This window comes from Triturus cristatus, chromosome 10, assembly GCF_964204655.1.
Source record: "Triturus cristatus chromosome 10, aTriCri1.1, whole genome shotgun sequence".
NCBI lineage: Eukaryota > Metazoa > Chordata > Amphibia > Caudata > Salamandridae > Triturus > Triturus cristatus.
The window spans coordinates 605,066,373-605,087,318 of NC_140593.1; the positions used below are offsets into that span (position 1 = coordinate 605,066,373).

A 20,946-nucleotide genomic window follows, 5' to 3' on the forward strand; every position below is an offset into this window, starting at 1 on the left:
ATGTAACCAGTTCATGTTCGGTGTCTTTAGAATTGTAATGAATTGTAATGAAAAATCCTAACTTATGGTGAAGTTGTATTTCAAATTGCAGTTTTGAAAATGCTACTTTTAGAAAGTTAATATGTATATAAAACAGTGATGGATGGAATGCTGGAATTAATCTCAAACAATCCATCCTTATTTTGCACATTGTGCCACCTCAGTTTGGACCCAGCTATATGCAAATCAGTCTTGACACTTCTTGGGTCACATGACTGGGTTTAGTTGACAGTTGGGATTTGTGTATTCCTCCTAGAAACCAACCACACTAGGGAGCTTAGGTGTGCCTGGATGGGCCATCTCTGGCAAGATGGGATGGAGTTGCTGGGCACAGCCATACTTACACCTGAATAGGCTTTGTCCTGCCTCCACATAAAGGGTTGCATACCCCCTGTAGTTAGTCTGGATCCAGGACAGGGAAGGCAGGATACCTGGGGTCTTCAAAGGGAAACCTCTAGAAGCTTCTCCCCCACTTCAAACTTACAACTGGGTTTAAATACTGGACCTTATACACCATCAGTTCAGTACACTGCTGGATCTGTGGATACTCTGCCGGGAAGAAGGACTGCTGTGCGGCTGAAGGACTGCTACTCTGCTAGACTGCTGCCATGCTTGATTATTGCCTATTGCGCTCCTGCCTTGCTGTGCTGACCTGTTGCCTGCTGCCATTTTGCCTGGGTGAGAAGGACTGGACCTGGACTCTTGAACCCAGAACCTAGAGTGACTCAAAGGGCTAGTTGGCTGGGCTCCTGATCTTAAGTCTCAGGGACATAACAGGCTTTCAACAACCTTGCACCTGCACCTAGACTCTGCCATCTGTAATTCTACTCTGCCAGGTGGTGCCACCCAAGCCCTGGACCTTTGGAAATTGGCCTAAGGTGCCCTGCCACCCTCTGTGGATCCTGTGGAACCGATGCATCTCCTCTTCTGCATGGGGCAACCCTGAGCAGAACCAAAGCATCGCCGCTACTGCGTGGATAGAACTGCTGCAAAGACCCACATCGCATCACTGCCCTTTGCGGCATCATAACCGTCACTGTGCAATGCATCCTCTGCAAAGTACCTCACACTCTTGCAGTTCATTGGAGCCGACACATTGTCCTGTCTGTGTGACACATCCTCTACACCGATCTTCCCATTGCAAGCCCTCGTCACTGACTGGATCCTGGATGACAATGCAGGACCTCACCCCACAGCCTTGCCGCACTTCAAAACTGATGTATCACTTAGGCTGCACGATGCATATTCGATGGGGACCCTCGCAACTCTCTGCAAACCGGGATTTAAAGTACTCTGTTCAGCAAGCCTAACTAGTTCCCTGTAGCCAGTCCGCGCTGCATCGCAGTTGGCCTGAACTTGTGACTTTATTGTGGTCCGGCGCGACCCGATATCCACAGTTGGCCTTTATGCCTTTTGGCAATATTTTCACTAAAATCTTTAAAATTAATATCTCTTGTTCTACTAATTGGCTTTTTGTCATTCTGGTCTTGGTTTAATCATTAAAAATACTCTATTTTCCTAACTCTGTTATGGGCTCCTTCTGTGGCGTGTTTTCACTGTGTTACTGTTTGAAGTGTTGCACAAATACTTTACACATTGCCTCTGAGTTAAGCCTGACTGCTCATTGCTAAGCTACCTGAGGGTTGAGCTCAGGTTAATTTAGGGTTTGCTTGTGACTTCACCCTGAGAAATATTGTGGTTGAGGCCTGAGAAGGGTTTCATCCCCCTCAACCAGTAACCCAATTTCTTACCGGCACCCACTAACATAGCTCTTTCAAACATGTCTCATGCCTGCCACGGCAGCCTGTTGTGCTGGTTTAAACTGCCAGGTCGACCTAGCAAGATAAACCTGTTGGCAGGCCTAAAACCTTTCTTTTTAATACTTATATTGTCACCCCTAGAGTAAGCCCTAAAAGCTTCTAGGGCTGGGTCTGTTGTATTTCAAAAGTAGCACATGTGGATTTAAGTTTTACATGTACTGGTACTGAAGAAAGCCTAACGTTTTTTTCACTGTTGTAAAGCCTACCTCTCCCATAAACTTATATTGAGATGCCTTATTGAACTTTCAGTATCTTTTTGAGGGTTGGACATTGACATTGATGCTGCCAGGAGGTGTGCCCTGTTCTGTTCTGTTGTGCCGCAGTTTGTGCTGCTTTCACACACCAAGGGCGCCGAGGCCCCTGCGACCATAAGCAGCCAGGAGTGACAGGGAAGTCAGCCGCAATGATGTGAGGTGAGCGCATTTTGCCTCATCATGGGATATCCACTGATGGAGGTGGCAGCAGCTTTTTCTCGCAGCAAACAAGCAGCAGGAAGAAACCTATTGGCCTAAGCTCCTCCACACAAGTAGAAATAACAAATCACAAATAACGCCAATATCTCAGAACCCTTTTGGGCAGAGTTTCAGTGCAAAATACTCAGTAAATAAAGCTGATTAAAGTGACTTGATTAGCCCAAGTAATTTTGAGTCAACAAGCATCCAGACATGAAAAGCAGATTGCACTCTGCCAGCTGAAAGGGCTGTCTCTGGAAAATCAGTTGTTATCTTGGCCCAGCAAATAGGCACTATTCTTCTAAAAAGTTGAAAAGATGGCACTATTGGCCCAAATGATCTTCCCCACCTCTATTCAAGAAGAGTATAGAGTTCTGGTGAGAAACACATGTGTACCTGTGCAAGCTAAAGTTGGTTAATAAATAACTATACCACCATGCATGCACCAGCCTATTTCTCATATGGGGACTCGAGTTTTATATAGCACAAATGTTTTTAGTTCGCTTTGGCTGTCTCCCCTCTCTTGACCATGCCCCGTAGAGGGAAGTAGAAAGGGGAGGCAAACCTTGCAGACGCTGTAAACAATCAGAAGAAACATTAATTCATTTGGTATACATCTGTCCAGTGTTATTGATGGAAGGAAGAATACTGCTCAGAAGATTGTAAAAAGAACCTGTCGATAAGCCATAATTAGTAGTTTAAATCCTAAGGACCCAATTTAAAAGCTTGCTTTGTAAAATTGTTGATTCTGGTGGAAAATACATTAACAATGTGAGTGAGTAAGCCATATTTTAGCTTGATTTTAAATGTGTTGTTATAACTGTTTTTATGACTTGTCATGTAATGATTTTAAGTAATAGATCATGAATGAACTTAATTGTTTTTTACTTCTAATTATTACATTTTATTATTATTATTATTAGAAACTTTATTCGATATATAAAAATACCATAAACGCAACAAAGTTGTCCAAAACCAGTTACAGGTACAAGCATAAAAAAAGGTTAATAATCCACCAGTTTAAAAACCATATAATACAGTTCCAGTCCAAACATTAAAAGATGACATTGCCCTTATCCCACATCCAACCAATTCATCTACAATTATGGGGACCATTCATAAAAAAAATGATAAGTAATTATAACAGAGAATCTACAGGTTACCGCTGCCCCTTGTGTTCCTTAGTCTAAATGCAGCCCTTAAGAAATTAATGGTACAAAACAGTGTAAAAATATCTGGGGCCAGTTTTAAAAATAACAGTGCCACCCGTGCCTGTTTGAATCTGGCTTTCTTTAAAATTCCCTTTAGGAAGAGTCTCCTGGGGTATGAGAAAAAAGGGCATAATAAAATGAAATGAAGGGTGTCCTGAGGAGACCTACGATCGCAGTCACAGAGCCCCTTAATTTCTATGGAAGTTGTGAACCCTGCCGGGTCCGCTAAAACGTGATGCAAGAGATTCAGCCTAATCCGGGTCATTAAAAATCTATCATGTGCACTGTTTATGCAAGACAGGTATGGTTCAATGCCTCTAGCAGACCTAACTGCTAGGTGTTCCCTGACTGACTGCTTAACTAGCTCTGTGTCTTCCCGGAGCATTAGTGCATGTTTGAAAAACTGGTCCTTAACCAAAGCCTTGTCATTCATACCCACTTTGGCGGGGTTGGCAAATATGTCTACAGAACCAATTTTCTCCAAAGTCTCCTTCCCGTATTTAAGCCAGGGAATTTTTAGCCCGTGATCCAGGGAAAGGCAGTCTTCTATGACCTGCCTACTAAAAGCCGCCTCGTTTGCCCAGATCTTTATCCAACAGACTAAAGGTTTGACTGTCATACTGTCTCTTATATATCGGACACCCAATTCTTCATGAACAATGTGGTCTGGCGTGCTTTGAGGTACTTTTAGCAGACGTCGAAGATATATATTCTCTTCAGTTTGTAGCTGTATGGCCTGCGTAAAACCCCACACCTCGCTGCCATACAGGACTTTGGCACAGCACATAGCATTATATAACCTCAGTATCTGCACAGGGGACCAGCGACCTAACCTGTGCGCAAAGCTCATTATGGACCTGGTACAACTGGTCATAGCCCGACGTTTTTCATCTATGAAGTGTTTAAAATTTAGTTGATGATCAAATAAAATCCCCAGATATGAAAAGGACTGTACCTTTCCTAACTGATGCGATCCAATTGTATACTTATAAGATTTACCCGTTTTTTCCCCCACTTCCATTACATATGATTTTGCCAGGTTGAGCGATAAGTCCAGATTCTCCATAAATGAAACAAACCCGTCAATTAAAAGCTGCAAGTCTTTGGGGGTACGAGCTAAAAGTACCGCGTCATCTGCGTAAAGCAGAACAGGAATCCCCCGGGTACCTATTCTAGGGGTGTCCACCTGTAACATGCTTAGTTCGCGGCCCAGACCATATATATATAGTCTGAACAAAAAGGGATCTAATATGCAACCCTGTCTGACCCCACTTGAGCACGGAAAGGGTTCTGTTGTTTCCCCTCCTGACTGTATCTGACCACTGCTGTGGTATGCGAGTGCAAGGATTTTAAGATGTTAATGAGCCCTGGGTCCACACCAAGCCCACCCATGATCGCCCACAGTTTCCCTCGATTGACTCTATCAAAGGCCGCAGTCAGATCCATGAATGCCAAATACATCGTCCCTTGATTAACTATTGTGTATTTGGCCGAAATCAGGTACAAATTGAGACATTGGTCGGTAGTAGATTTTCCAGGTCTTAAACCAAATTGAAGATCGCTTATGACCCGATGCTCATCTGCTCAATCAATCAGCCAATTTAAAATCACCCGTCCTGACACCTTCGCTGACACATCGATGAGGGAAATTGGGCGGTAACACTGCGGACTGTCCCTTTTGCCTTTTTTGAAGATGGGGACAATTGTGGCGGTGGTCCAGGATACTGGCATTACCGTGTCCACTGCTGCATTTATTACCCTGGTCAAGATTGGCGCCCAAAGATCCACTTTGCTGATAAAGAGATCGGGTGGGATCCCATCTGGGCCCGGGGCCGTATTCCTGGTTAGGCCTCCAATTCCAGTTTTTATCTCTCCCAGTGAAAATCTTAAAAGGGGTGTGACCTGACCCCAGTGATCCTCCAGCAACTGGTTCGTGCATGAGGTGTAATTATAGAGCCTCTGAAAGTGCTCGTGCCATTGCTCTGGTAGGATATTGTTGCTCAATCCCGGTTTATCAGCCTCTTGAAAGGATGGGTTATTTATGATTCTCCAGATGGCGGTAGAATCCCTTAGTGCCACCGCCTCTGATAGATCTTCCCAGGCTTGTGTCTGTAATTGGCTTTTGCGCCCCTTAACCGCCAGCTTATAGTTTTTCCGGCATAGGGTCACCCGCTCCCTGTCTCTAGGGGACATTTTTAGGGCATTTTTCAGTTCTCTTAGAGCACGTGAACGTTGATGGTCAAACCATCTTTGGATGTCCAAATTTACCTTATGGACTGGGACTCTCAACAGACTATCGACTATTTGGGCAACGTCTTTAAAAGCGTCCACTAGTTCTACCTCTTCCGTTTCAGGGCCTAAACACCCCTGGATAGCATATTTGCCCTCCTTTGAAAGTGCTTCATAAAAAACCTCTCCATCAACCTGTGTCCAGCGCAACCTCCTACCTTGATCAGTAGCCCTGGCCACCCCCTCCCCACTCCAAGGGGTACCTGTGCCAGGCCTACATTGCCAAGTGATAAGGCAAGAGGATTATGGTCACTAAATGCGCTACAAACAATACTAAACAGGGTCACACAGTTTTTGAGTGATGCAGAGACAAAAATGTAATCGATGAATGAGGCACAGCCTCTGCCTTTGAATGTGGGATGAACCGTTTTGTCCTGCTTAGTAGTTACCAGATCCATTGTGTGTGTTAATGCGTGTGTATTTAAGAGGCCACTGAGTTCCTTTCCCTCCTTTGTATGTTCCAGATGTGGGCCATCCTGTAGCGTACATGTTGTCCAATCCCCACGCGAGGCTCTCAAATTTGGACACAAGTGACAGTTGAAATCACCTGCTAAAACCAGCCGAAGAGACAACTGCCCTTGAACCTGTGACTGGTTAATTCTTGTATCTAATTCGTGCAGACTTGCGGAGCCCTGTCCGTTTGAATTAACATTGTAAAAGTTAATAAAAAGTAACCTGTAACATTTATTAAATTGTTTTAATCCCTGCACAACTTCCGAGCCCCAAGCTAGATCCAACCATCTTCCCTGTAATGTGAGACCTACATAAATGACCAACCCTCCCCTGGCCCTACCTGACGAGGCCTTTTGTGCTGGGCAAAAGAAGGTTTTGTATCCTTCTAGAAAAAGGTTGTTATTAACTGGTTCCCAGGTTTCTTGTAGGCACATTATCTGAAACTCCCGTATAAAGAGTAGCCATTGCTGATCCTTAAATTTAGAAGACAGGCCTGCTATGTTCCAGGAGACTATCTTAATGTCTTTCCCAATTAGCCTATCTCTATTAACAGTTGCCTGGGAATTTTGTGGCCTATGCGTTGGCTTACTTATACCCTTAACCTCAGGGTCATTTACCACCTGAGGATCACAGATGTCTTGATTTTCATCTGTCCCCAGGCTGAGCTCTCCGCCCCTCCCTCTTTGATCTGTACTAAACACCCCTTTGTTAAAAGCAATATCTGTTTCCCCCACCCAATTTAGTCAATCAATATCATCCAGATCTCTAAGTGGTGCAAAGGTGTTACTTATCGGCACTATATTAGCCTGCCAAGGCTCACCCTCCTGTCGACCCACATATCCGTGAGGCATATTAGGGTTAACCGACTGTCTGTAAAAATAACCCAGCGGAAGTATTTTAATCCTTGAGTCTGCGTTAGGTAAATAAAGCCCTCTGCTCTGGGCAAGGGTCTTACGTGCAAGTTCGGGGAACCTAAGTGTCACAACCACACAGTCCCCTGAAAATACTTTCCTTGTACCGCCGACCCAGGATACTCTCCTTGCCATCAAGATGTGTCTATGGTCTTGAATGTTAAACCCCACATTTCTACACATCCAGTGCACCACCTTATTAATCAGTTGTGTTGTGGGTTCCTCCCTTTGATTAGTGTAAGCTGGGACACCTGTTAAAACAACTGTAAACGGGCTTGAGGCGGGGGAAGATCTAAAGCGGATAAACAAGGAGTACTCTGCGCCAAATGTGAGACCATTTCTTTTGTTTGTTGCGTCACATTATCTCCCCTTCCTAGTCTAGAGGTGTTCACTAACTGACTTGGAGGATTACCTGGGGTCACTGTCCTAAAATCCCTTGACCCCCCCATTCACAGAACTTGGGTTTGGTCTCGTTATTTCAGGACACACACGTTGATTACTATCAACCCCCTCACATTTCACTGATCCCTTATCATTGACCTCTGCACCATCTCATTACTAAGAGATGGGGCTTGCGCATTATTACATTTAATAAGTGCTAACTTTGGATTGGGAGCAGGTAGAAAAATATGTATTGGTCTCCCCTGAATAGTAATTTAAAATTATCTGTAATGCTAAAGTTGGATTTTAAGTTCCAATTTTTAAAATGCTACTTTAAGAAAGATGGAATTTTTGTGCCCAAATCCACTTTGCCTTTCCACCAGTAGCCTGGGCCACATTATTCCGCTTTTGTGAGTTGTGTATTGTTGCCAAACAGTGAGACAAAGGAGATTAGGTGTGGACAGGATAGGCCATTCTACCCGGATGGCAGGGGTGGAGCTATAACCAACCACACTTACGCTTCAAAGGTCTTTGCCTCCTGGACACACAAAACAGTTCTACCATTGCTATTGTTACCTTAGACAGTTTGAAGCCAAGCTCAGGAAGGAGGAAAGGGAGATAAAGGGGGCATTCCCTACCCACAGGCTAGCATTGGGGATAAAAAGTGGCCTTCTCAGACCCCAGATTGTTCTGGACCTGTGGAAGACTCAGAAGAAGGACTGCTCTACTGTCCTCCTGCTAAAAGGACTGTTCTGCTGCCCTTCTGCCAAAGGAAGGAAGACTGGGCCTGCTTCTTTGAACCCAGGACCACCAGAGTGACTCCAAGGTCTAGCTAATTAGCCTCCTCTGTGAGTTACAGGGACACAACAAGCTTTCAGAAGTGTTGAACCCTGCTGCTGGCCTCTGCTGGAGTGAATCATAACCCCCCAGGTGTTGCCACCCAGATCTTGGAAGCTTGGAAGTGGTGTTGGTGGTACACCTCTTACCTAAAACCTCAAACCTGGGACTTAAAAACTTTTTCTACAAAAACTGCCTGGAGAACCGACAGTGGACCAGGACCTACCTGCCAGACGATTTGTCCAACGTGCATTGCCGGTCAGCCTGACTTTGTGGTAGTTCCTGCTAAGTTCTTCTCTGCAGCAGCAAATCCTTTCAGCAGGACCTCTTGAGAAAGATATCTGGTCTCATGCAGTCCGCTTTTGGTTACAGCTTGCAGCCTCGCCCCACTGGAGGAATCAGACTTCCAAAAAAAATCATCCAAGTCCGAAGGTAAAAATCTTCACTGCAACCTCGTCCAGCGGCTCCCTGATGATGACTTCCCCTCAGAAACAACCTGCTGCTTTGCCCCTCTGAGGACTCTGCCTTCGCCAGGAAATCTTCAACAATGTTTCCAAATTTGAAGGTAACTTTTAGACCACGGCGAGCCTGGTAGCTGACCTGTATGCCATTGCGGTCGGCCTTAACTTTAACTTGTAAGTTTGTTCTGCTCCCACATAACTAGATACCCTCGGTTGGCTCTTTTTTGTTTTGTGCGCAATTTTTAATAAAAAAACGTAAAAAAAATCGGAGTGTCATTTTCTTTATCGTTATTAAAATTTACTCTCTGTTTCTAAATTGGACTGGCATTTTTCTTGTGTTGTGTTTGAACTTTACTACTATTTAGGTAATGCATAAATACTTTACACATTGCCTCTAAGTTAAGCCTGACTGCTTTTGTGCCAATCTACCACAGGGTTAAACACAGGTTAATTTAGTGACTTTCTGTGGTTCACCCTAGCTAGGGTTGTGTTTATTATGTGAGTGGAGCTTCCACCTATCTCAACTAGCAACCCAATTCCTTACAGTTTACCTCCCAAAAAACACGTCGACATATAGCTATTTCCAAATACTTTCTTAATGGGGCTGACTCATGACCAAGAGGACAATTGTGGGAAAAGTTGTTCTAAAAACACTTTAACAAGACACAAAATCGCTTAACGTAACATAGCATAACATAGCATAAATCTGAAACCCAGAAGGAACCTGACTGCCATTACTATGACATAATGTATCACGGTTGCCCTTTCTAGATCCAGGACCCGCTTTTTGTAATGTGTTTTTTCCACAAGGATATATAGCATGGTGATGGTGGATATGAGCTTTTAATGAATGCATAAAGTTTGTAAAGAAATAGCTAAAAAAGCCACAAGCTTTCTGTATAACACAAAATAATAGCTGTAATTTCCTTGTAAGGTGCTGAGTGTGGCAGCTCCTTGTGTACTTCAGGATGAGATGTGAAGGCAATGAAGAAGATTACAAAACTTATCTTTGCCAATTTTATACACTGCAGTACATTCCAGTTTACTACTATTTAAAAACTTTAATTAAAAAAAAAAAAATTGTCCTAAAATACCCACCATAGTTTTATCAAGATTTATCTCCATGAAGTTTGCACTGCAGAAAAAAATCCCATTCGGAGATTAATCATTGTAGGCCTATCAGTATCTTGTTTAACTACACTTTGTCCTAGCATACTGCAAAGGATGACCACCGACTATTGGGGAATGTGATGTTATGCTATTTAGGGTGTTATTCAGTGCTTTTATATGTAGATGAAACAGTAGCTTGGCTAATATACACTCTTGTTTTAAACCGTCATTTTTGGAGCTTTTGGTGGGACTAAGTTTCATAAGCCAACTTTTATGTTTAGTACTTGGGCCATGGTGCAATGGGTTTTCCAATGTAGAAAATTCATTCCAAGATGGTCCCCGTTGCCTGCACACGTATTGTGACTCATGCACACATGTGGGTTGTGATACATGTGCATACAAGACGAGTACAAATCAAGATGTGCTATTATGGGAAGAATACAGATAATGCCAAGCAAACAAAGTGATTATCAGCCCAGACACACCATTTGAAGCAGGTGCTACTGTACAGTTTGTGAAGAAGACATGGCATAATTTTTCATCTTTTCTCCGCAGCCTGAATGTTTTAAGTGGAAACAACATTGGAGACAGAGGAGCAGAAAAACTATCTGAAATATTTCGGGAACTAACAAAGCTGGAAACCTTAGAGTAAGTGCAGTGCTGGAAGTTGTATTGGACTGCTTTGACATTTGGTTTGCACAGTCCCTGCTTCACCCACAGCAAAGGAAGACCTCTCAGTTCACGAGCCCCCCCCCCAACCCCAAAACCTTGGCATACAACTACATGCAAGGAACATTTGTCCCCAATTTGTTGCAGCGACACTGATTGGAAACGTATGCACAGAGAGAAAGGGAAACAATCATGTCTACTACTCAGACCCTGTCGAAGTTCCTGAACTTCCAAACATTCAGTGATGATAACAAAAGAACAATGGACTTGCTATATGTTCCTATCTCTGAGGATAAATGACAGAACGACCTTGAAGTAACGGGCATCCTTAATAGAGAAATCCTCTTTGCATGGGTCTGTTACCCTGCACATGCAGCACTGAGCCCACAGCAGCTCTTCATGTCCTTTCTTGCCACTGACAGCATCTTGATGCCTCTTTCTGAGTCATAGATGCATCCCAAGTATCAGCAGAAAAGGGACTCGAGCTACATCCATTGTTAGCTTTCCTCCCTTCCTCAGTAGGGCCATGGTAGGTCCAGCCCTTCCCTCTCTTTTGATTGACACTTTTAAGTTGATGTAAACCTAGGTTTGATTTCTCAAAGTGTGGACTTAGGCATAAGTCATGCTATAGTTCAGAAGATTACCTATTTGCATAGCAATTATGACAGATGTTTCAGTCACTGAAATCTACATCACCTCTTCATTACTTCCTTATCCCAGTCCTTATATCATGAAGTGTGTCCACACCCAAAATGCAGACACCCAGCAGGCTATCTATTAAATAAAGCTCAAACTCCTTCCCCATCAGGTTTGCATCCAATGCTCAGCTTCCACTCTGAAACCTCATGAGTCAACGCACAAAATAGCCCTACAGACTATCATTGAACTCAGAGGCTGGTATGGAGGGTAGAGCATCATTAAGACTGGGACGAGGAAGTAGGTTCGGAAAATAGGGTTATCAGTAAGTAATCAAAACTTTAACTTCTCTTCACTTCCTTCATCATGAGGTCTACCCTGACTGGCATGGCCAACAAAGTAACCATGAAGAAACAGCAAATCCCAGATACATAGGAGAAAAGTCCATACTAGAATGCCAACAAAAACCCAAGTGTGTGCCAGTTTCAAAGAAAGGCCACACGCACTAGACATCCACAAAGCAAAAGGCACAAACAGTGCCCCCAGAGGAGCAGATGGGACTCCCCAGAAAGATGGGTCTTTAGTAACTGCAACCCAAAAGACCCAATTAGAGAACCAATTAAACCAAAGGCAGCGATCAGTCAAAGAACACATGTTGTGTGATTTATGGTAAGAGCAGGCACACCCTAGCCTAAACAAAACATCAAGGGGGGGGGCAGGAACAGGAATGGTCAAGTGTGCGGCCGGAGACAAATAGCTCCCAAAATAAACCTAATCTCAAGCATACTGGTGAGCACACTGGGTGGGCCACAAACACGCACCAAGTCACACCAACATCATGCCACAACAGAACACTGGCTCGAGCTAGGCAAACCAAAGGGAAAGTCAGAAGTAGGACACTAGTCACCCAACAGCACAGTGCCCAACATACATACCCAGCCCAGAGGAATAGCACACAAGGTCAAAGAAGACCTCAAGGAAAGTACAATCGCACAAAGACTACGATCTTGCATGTCTCTGAAAGAGATATACCCAAAAGGCATCAGACATGCAGGATTATCACCAAGGTACGCCTACCACACACAGAGTGCAGACAAGCCAGCATTGATTAATATCAAAAAAGGACCCCCCCCAAATAGGTTAAGGAAAACTGGAAAACCTGAAGTAAAAAAGCAAATAGTACCGGCCATAAGCCAGTTCAGCCAATACTCTGTGCCCAAGAAGGACGGGGCAAAGCGTGCGACACCCTACAACAAAAAAGGTAGAGAGAACCAAAAGCCCCAAGAAGAATGCGTGCAACAAAACTGAGAAAATAACTCATGTAGAAAATACAAAAAGGAGATAAGACTGTTTGTTTGTTAAAATGTAAAGGGACAATACAGCTTATCTGAAACAACAACTTGGTATAATGGCCATATTTGACAAGCTTCAAGGTTGTTTATTCTTTAGGTTTCACTATTACATATAGGCAGGAGCACTTGAGTTATGCAATGGGGAGATCCAAATTATGCGTCAGGGTTGACTAAATGATGCGCAGGAAAAGGCAAATTATGGTATATACAGCAGCACATTTTTGTTACAGTAATACTTCATTTTGTTGTCATTTTTATACATGTTAACACTATGGACAAAGGTTTCACCTCAATAGTATCAGTTAATACTGCTATCAGCCACTTATTGCCCACTCCGGGACAAAAAGGGTAAAAGTGTTTTTAGTCACTTTGTGTCTATTTAAGTGAGAAACAATGTTTTGTTAAAATCTGCAAATTATGCTGCAGGTGATGGACTATATGGCAAGTCCAGCAAACCCAATAATATTAATAAGGTGCAGTGGCTGCAGAATTGCCTAATTAGAGTGGCTTTTCATACAGGCAACCATTAATTACTATATGTTCGAACTGACACCCCCCCCCTACTTATTGCCTTCACTTTCTAAATTGATTTTGGATTTTTCTTGTGTTTTCACTTTAATACTGTTTGTGTGCTGCAACATTACTTTACACATTGCCTCTAAGTTAAGCCTGACTGCTTTTGTGCCAAACTACCAGAGAGTTAAGTACAAGTTAATCTAGTGACTTTTGTTGTCCACCCTGACTAGGATTGTTGATGTTGCCGGAGTGGGGCTTCCACCCCCTCAACTAATACCCCAGTTTCTTACAACATGTATATCACACTGTGCAGTTATGATTAGGTTAGAGTTTCCATAAAAAATACATTGTTTGATCCTTTAATAATTATGGTGCCATTTGATGAATCTGCATGAAATGTTCCAATAGAAGTTCATCTGCTTTGGCTTGTTCTTGTAAAACTTTGCAATGATCTGTCAAGTGGGAGCCAAGAGAGTGATTACCTATGTTAATTACCATGGGAATGTTTGCTCTCCAATGCAGAAAAAACAGCTGAAAGGAATTACACCAAATCTGGCAAAAAAGTTAGAATATTACTGATTGAAGCGTGATTTTATTTGGTGTAAATTTGTTCAACCCTTTTTGAGAAATTAGCATTGGGTGGGCGTGAAGGGGTTAATGCTGGTAAAAAGATAGAGATATCTGGTCTGTTGGTGTCCAGATAACCTCTGATTGGCCCATTCAAAGTGGATGGGCAGATCCTGATGGGCTCTGATTGATGATCCGACTGGCATGAGTGATGTAATATGTGAGGTCATAAGCTGTGCATGGCAGGGACCGCAAGTTAAAGTTAGCTCACTGAAACAATAACTGGTGAATTTCAGTGCGTTCTTAAGCATTGGTTTGGAACTCATTTCATCACCTAACTATAACGTTACCTTAACCTTTATTTTTTTTCAGTGAATTGCTAAAGCTTTTTTTAACATACACTAAGATGATATTACCATACCTAATTATAACGTCACTTTAACCTTTGTTTTATTCAGTGAATGTTTAAAGTTTTTTAATGTTAAGGAAGATCATAATACCATACCAGACACTAAGGTCTATTTAACCTTTGTATTTTTCAGTGAAGTTCTATTTTTTTTTTACATATTCAGCTAACACCCCCATTGTGCACAGTCTTTGGCCATTTGCAACAGATTGTTGGCACAGATCCGCCTTCTGCTGATGGGTAACCCACCACAGTCTGCCCTCCATGGTCAGCATGCCGTCCCTACACCCCTCCTGCATGCCCTCCATTCTCCATCTGTGTGCCTCTAACCCCACCTCCTGCCCTCTGTGGTCAGCTTGCTGTCCCTATCTCCCTTCTGCCTGCCCTCCGGTCTCCATCTGTGTGCCCTTCCACCTCCAACCTGCCTTCCATGGTCAGCTTGCTGCCCCTGCCCTCCATTCGGCAGGTGAGTGCCCCTGCCCCCTTTTGCCGGCCCTTTGTGGTCCATTGTGCTTCCCCTCCCTTGTTGGCCTGCCCTCCATGGTAAGCTTGATACCCTTGCCCCTGCCCCCTAACCTGTGCCCTCCGTTCTCCATGTGCATGCTCTTGCCCCTCCCTCCTACACTCCATGGTCATTGTGCTAACCCTGCACATGGCGACCTACTTACCCTAGTCCGATTGCTCCCCTGCCTCCCTTCTGCCTTCCCTCCATTCATCATATGAGTGCCCCAACCCACCAGACTATCTATAAACTTTGAACCATAATTTAGCTAAAACAGCTGAACAGATTTACAACAAATTACAAAAAGCATTCTTTCAGGTTAGTGATCTAGCTTTCTGCCAAATTTGGTGTAATTCTGTTCAGTCTGTTTTTCTGTCTCATTGCCTAATTTTTCTAATGAAAATCAGCGCATACTCCGGGCTTAAAGACAAGACCGATTCTACCCACCTCGACATTCTTGACCTCCAACATGCCCTTTGACAGAGGCAGAACAGCACATTCGCAGACGTTGAACCAAATACATCATAAACATTTGGGTTTAGTTCCACCAACCAACACTCCCTGGATTCAAGAGAGTGGATTGATGCCTGTCAGAGCCCCACGGAAAGCTGATGAGCTGATGATTTCTTGATGCCACCTCACTTCAAGGCTCAGAAAGGCCCACCGGGAGCCAAAATCAATGTGTATGCCGTGCCGCTACCTCTGAGGGTTTAATATTTGAAAATCTTTCTGTAGTATTGATGCCAAACAGTAAAACCTGTTTATTCGCTCAGACATTAGCAAGATCTTTGCCAAGCCTCTGGCTTCAGGACTCATCCTATCCCGAAGAAAGGCATGTTGGCCTTCATCGATAACTAAGGCTTTGGGCCTTCAAAACCTCCAGCTCTGAAAATGATTGAGACTTGGCCACCAGCCCCCTAACTTTTCCATCTTTACCTGGTACACCTCCCCCACCACTGCAACCTCTACCTCCAAAGTCCACCTCCCCCCAACCACCATGACACAAAAGGAGATCGTGGGAGTCTTGCAAGAGCAATATGATGAGCCTTTATGCACTGGGAGAGAAGGCCATGGAATGTGGTATATGCTCGACCCCTAGAGGATCCTGACCTCAAAATTTACCCAGCCACAGCCTCGCCATCCAGTGTTACCACCACCGACCATGCAGTGATACAATGGGCCTCCCAGCAGCACCAGGTTAAAAAGCACAACGTGTAAGACGAGGAGGACTTCCTCAAGGAGACCCTCTTGAGGACAGAAAGGAGAGTCTACTACCTCCCAATGTTAACGAAAATGTTGAGGTTGGCCACAGATAAATTGGAAGAGCCAATAAAGGCATACCTCCACAGAAATGCCTTGCATGTCTTAGCATATGTTGACGACTGGCTGATCAAGAGCAGCAGCAAGTGACAATCCCTAACACACACTAAATTAACTGTGTTCCTACTCCACAGACTAGGTTTCACCATCAATTTCAAGAAGTCACACCTTCAACCTCAGCAGCTACAGCCTTTTCTGGGCTCCATCCTAAGTGTTTTAAATAGAAAGTCTACGCGACAAACAGAGGGTGATGGCATTCCAATAACTGGTGCCTCTTTTGTAGGCACAATGTCCTCTCAGTGTAAGAACTGTGATGAAACTGTTGGGCTAATGGCCTCCAGCATAGCAATAGTGCCCCATGCTAGACTGCACATACAACCACTCTAGGAGTGCCTCTCGAAGTCATGGGCACAAGTGGATGGACACTGGGAAAATCTAGTACTGATAATGACCATGGTCAGCCCTTACTGCTATGGTAGAACAACAACATTTTGCTCGCCAGGCACTTTCAGGACCTTCCATAAGTGATCATTACCACCAAAGTGTCTTGTGGGGTAGGGCTTCACTTCCAACTCATCACCACACAGGGCACCTGGGCCCTTAGTCCCAGGGATACCACATCAGCCACCAGTAACTGCTACCCATCTGTCTATCTCTCAAAGCCTTCAAACTCATTGACGACAAAACAGGAAAAACAGCCTACATAAATACAGACAACATAATTGCAACGTACTACATCCAGAGCAGGGAGAACCCACTCCCCCCAACTCTCTTCAATGGCTCAGGTGATCTGGCACTGGGCAATGCTCAGCAACATTCATCTCGTGATGGCGCATTTACCAGGAGCGAAGAATAGTTATGCAGAGCTGCTTAGCAGGACACTTAGTGGGAACAGCACACATACATCTGCTTAGTAAGAACTTCACCCACAAGCTTTTCACTGGTACTTTCGTCAGCAGAGAACCCCTACCATCAACCTGTTGCCACTCACAAAAATGCAAAATGCCCAGACTTTGCCTTCAGGTACTTGAACCCATAGTCCATGGGCAATGCTCTGTGAAGCTAGATCTCTAGCATGTACGTGCCTTATAAATTAAACAAATGGAAAATAATCAAATCAGTTTGACATTTTAATAACAACTTGCACTAATACAGCTTTGTGAAGGATTTTTAAAGAACTTGTATTTGACCCAAGAGGTGAAAGTCCAGACCTATATGGACTTTGCCATCACTTCTTTGGTGAGGTGTCACTATTCTTTTACCATACTCTTCACAACTTCACACAGAGGTCCTGTAATAAGTGTGCAGATTGGTGAACTTTTGCGCTCTCTTTTTATGTCTGGTCTGTTTGATTGTGATTTAGGTATAAAGGACAGCCTGTTTTAACATGCCTATAGTGCATTTGGGCAAAGAGGTTGTATTTCCTGCACTGATTTAACCCATTTTGATCAGGTATTAATATTTCTTAGCCACTCAGCAGCACTGTATATGGCATAAATGTGCAGTGCAATGTCTTTCTTAAATGAGGGTCAAGTGCACTGATAAGTGTAGTTCACAAATAAGTGTAAATGCATTATTAAAGAATTTCACATACCCAAAACGGTACGTCTTTACGGGTAGTAACTGGATTTGCATTGCATTTCATTGTACATTTTTCTATCATTTTCCTGGATGTACCCTCTTTTCAATTCTGTGTCTATTTTAAAGTGTACACAGCTTCATCTTCTGGGACCCCTTCCTTCGACCACTCCGCTTCCAATCAGATTTCCCATAGTATCAGGGCAATCCTGAAGACACAACTGTTGCAACAGGCCATCCAATTACCTCCCAACTGACTAAGTCCTGAAGGAGTGAACTGTTGATCCTATATTAAGCCCTGAGGTTTCCATGCTCCCATCCTAACTTCAAATAATGTATCTTTCACTCCATTAGGACAGTGGTGGCCAGTAATTTGAGCAGGTGGGGGGCAGCGGACCACACGTACACACTCATTCACAACCATGGTTTCACACGCACACACAAACACCTATTTACAGAGCTCCCTCACAAATACACATACAGCCATACATATAAATATGCATGCATGCACCAAACATTAAAAAAAAATATTACTGAACCTCTGATGGTGACATCGGGTGGCGGGAGGGAAGCCTCTTTAGTTTCTGACGATTGGGACTGCCGCCTCCTCTCATTGACTGACATTGTGATGGGTCATCCAATGAGAGGAGGAGGTTGTCGCTACCTCATCACAGAGTGGGATGGGGTCATTGAGACTGCTGATCCCACCCCACTCTGTGATGAGCGTCACTGATAGGCACTCTGCCCTGGCACTTCTGGGATTAAAACTGATGCCCCAGGTTCAAGGCTTTTAGTGAGGCTCCCTCCCATCATGAGGTGGAGGACTACCAAGAGCACTGCCTGGATGAGGAGGTTACACCCACGGGGCTGTGACAACTTCAGCCCAGCAAAGTTCATTCAGGCAGCCAGGCACCTGCACATTTAGCACAAGTACCACACCTGGCTGCCTGACCTGAACATAGTGTCTGTCAGGATGACCTTTTCTCTGCCTGACAGACATTGTTCATTTTTGAAAAAAAGTGTATGTGGGAGGTACCTCCGTCCTTAAGAAAAGGCCACGCTGTTTAGCCACAGGTCAGCCCTTTACACCTCAAATAAATAAATGCACACAAACCTTGCTTATATTATGTATACATGAGTATTACTCATCTGCATACATTACAGATCTATCCTCTTTTGTAAATCATGCCTAATGTACAAATGCATGTCACAACTTTTCCTAGTATGAGTTTGACTCAATGCGTCAGCTCCTTACATTATTTGCATGATTTCACATTCAGAACTTGTATTAACCTTTCAACTTCGGTTTGGTTACAGTCTCTCACAGAACACAATAACTGACCTCGGTGTTGAGAAACTGGCTCAAGCTCTTCCATCCTTAACTTGCCTACAAAAGCTAAGGTAAGTTTATTTTGGAATTCATTTTTAATTAATTTATTTACTTTCAAAGGAGAGTATCTGGGTCATCCTGGTACTCAAGCAATACCTTTTTATTAGGCATGTCATGTGAGCTGGATACATGATTGCCACACGAGTACCGCACAATTGTGTCTAAATCTTAAAAAACAACCTGCCAGCAAGTAGGAATGGGAATACAAAATTAAAATAGGTTATGCTTCTTACCAGCATATTCTTTTGCTGTAAATATGTGAAAAGAGGCATTCTTTGCATCACGTTTCCTGAAAGAAGTCAGCTTGATGCACAAAGATATTAGTGTTGGAAGTTCAACTAACACTTGCAAATGTAAAGTTACCTTTGCTTTTCACAAAACTTTAGATTTGCAAAATGATTTACTCATTTTTACATTTAGCATAAATGGGAATTCTCCAATATTTTGTTTTGGCAAGGTAGCTGACTAGGCTGACTTATGGAGGCTTTGCAGACTCGAAACAAATCGAAACTTGTTCGTGATTTGCTAGTCACTCACAATGAAGCTGCTAGGCTGGTGGCTGGCAGGTCATGAATGGTTGCATGACCTTTGGGAGATTTCAAACAACACGAAGATGGGGGAGGAGGGTCGTGGAGGAAAATGGAAACACCATACTTGGATCTACTATTATACTGTGTCGGGTCACGGGGGATAATGATGCCTATTGTGAGGGCCTGGTTTTGTAACTGGATGTTCCATTGTCAATGTACATGTCTGTGTTGAACCCAATAAAATGTGATATTAAAAAGATAAATGGTTGTATGTGATAAAGAAGACTTTAAAAATGTTGACTACATAAAAGTGCAGTTGAAATTCTCAAGGTAATTTGGAAAAGTTTGATTTGTATAGTTATTCTATTACATGCATTCTTGTATTTATCTAACTGTACCCTAATAACCCCATAATACTCTTTAACGGTTCCCACCCCTGAATCCTCAAAACATGAGTTACCCCTTAATGCTACTTTGCCCTGAAATATAAAAGGCCCTAACTACCACTTAATAGTAATAATCCCCAGTGGCAGCTAGCTTAAACAAAAAAAAGGTGGAGCGTGAAGGCTCACGACTCACCATAAATTCGGGAGTGGGAGCACGACCAGTGCAGCACTTCTATTTGCTGTCCACAAGCTGAAAAAAGAAGGACTTCCTGCTGGTGGAATATAACTCCAGCCAATCCTGGAACTGCTCTCATGCTGTAAAAGCAGTTTCAGGATTGGTGGAGGCAGGCTTACCCAGTGCTCGTTTTTAGGCTGGGGGCTGTGCCAGCAATCCCCAGACTGCTTCACAGCCTGTGGATTGCTGGGCCTACACTGCGCATGACAGCCAGCCAATCGGACATGTGCCCTATAGACCAGTGCTGTCATCCTTTATTCAGCCCCACCCCCAACCTCGCGTTGTACACAGTGCAAGCTGGTGCGGTGGCAAATAAATAAAATGGCACTGACATGCCATTTTCTTTATTGGTGTGTGCCTGCTGCGCTAGCAGCAGGCAGGGCGACGCTCCTCCGCTCCTGAGGAGGAGCCGCCTCTGCCAATCCATCAACATTCAAACCCCTTAATACCCTTCACTGAACCCCAAAAAACCCTGACAACCCTTTGATGCACCCTTGCCTGAACCCTAAAACCTCTTTACTATCCTTAAATTCTACCCTTCCCTGAAACCTTAAACCCCTTACTACCCTTTAATGCTACACTGCCCAGAACACTAAAAACCCCTTATTGCCCCTACTCTACTCTACCCTTCCCTGAACCTAAGAAACTGTTACTTTCCATTATGCCAACCCTTTCCTGAATGATCTACCCCGTAATGGTATCCATCACTGAGACTTAAAATTAACTTACCACCTTTCTATGGTTCCCATCCGTGAACCATAAAAATCAATTACCACTGCTTAGTGCTAACTTTCCCTGAACCCCCCAAAATCCTACTATCCATTAATGCTTCCCTGCCCAGAACCCTACAACCCTTCACTACCTCTTAATGGTCTCCTTCTATGAACCCAAAAAA

At 43.7% G+C, this 20,946-nt stretch overlaps 1 protein-coding gene across 9 annotated transcripts in view; it reads left to right on the forward strand.

The window, feature by feature from the left end:
- CIITA (class II major histocompatibility complex transactivator) overlaps positions 1 to 20,946 on the forward strand; it is a 473,615-nt gene that overhangs the window by 401,336 nt on the left and 51,333 nt on the right. For all 9 annotated transcript variants that reach the window (XM_085632115.1, XM_085632119.1, XM_085632121.1 and 6 more), the window contains 2 exons: positions 10,520 to 10,612; positions 18,828 to 18,911. In XM_085632115.1, the coding sequence (XP_085488241.1) occupies positions 10,520 to 10,612; positions 18,828 to 18,911 (177 nt within the window). The remainder of the gene's footprint in view (positions 1 to 10,519; positions 10,613 to 18,827; positions 18,912 to 20,946) is intronic.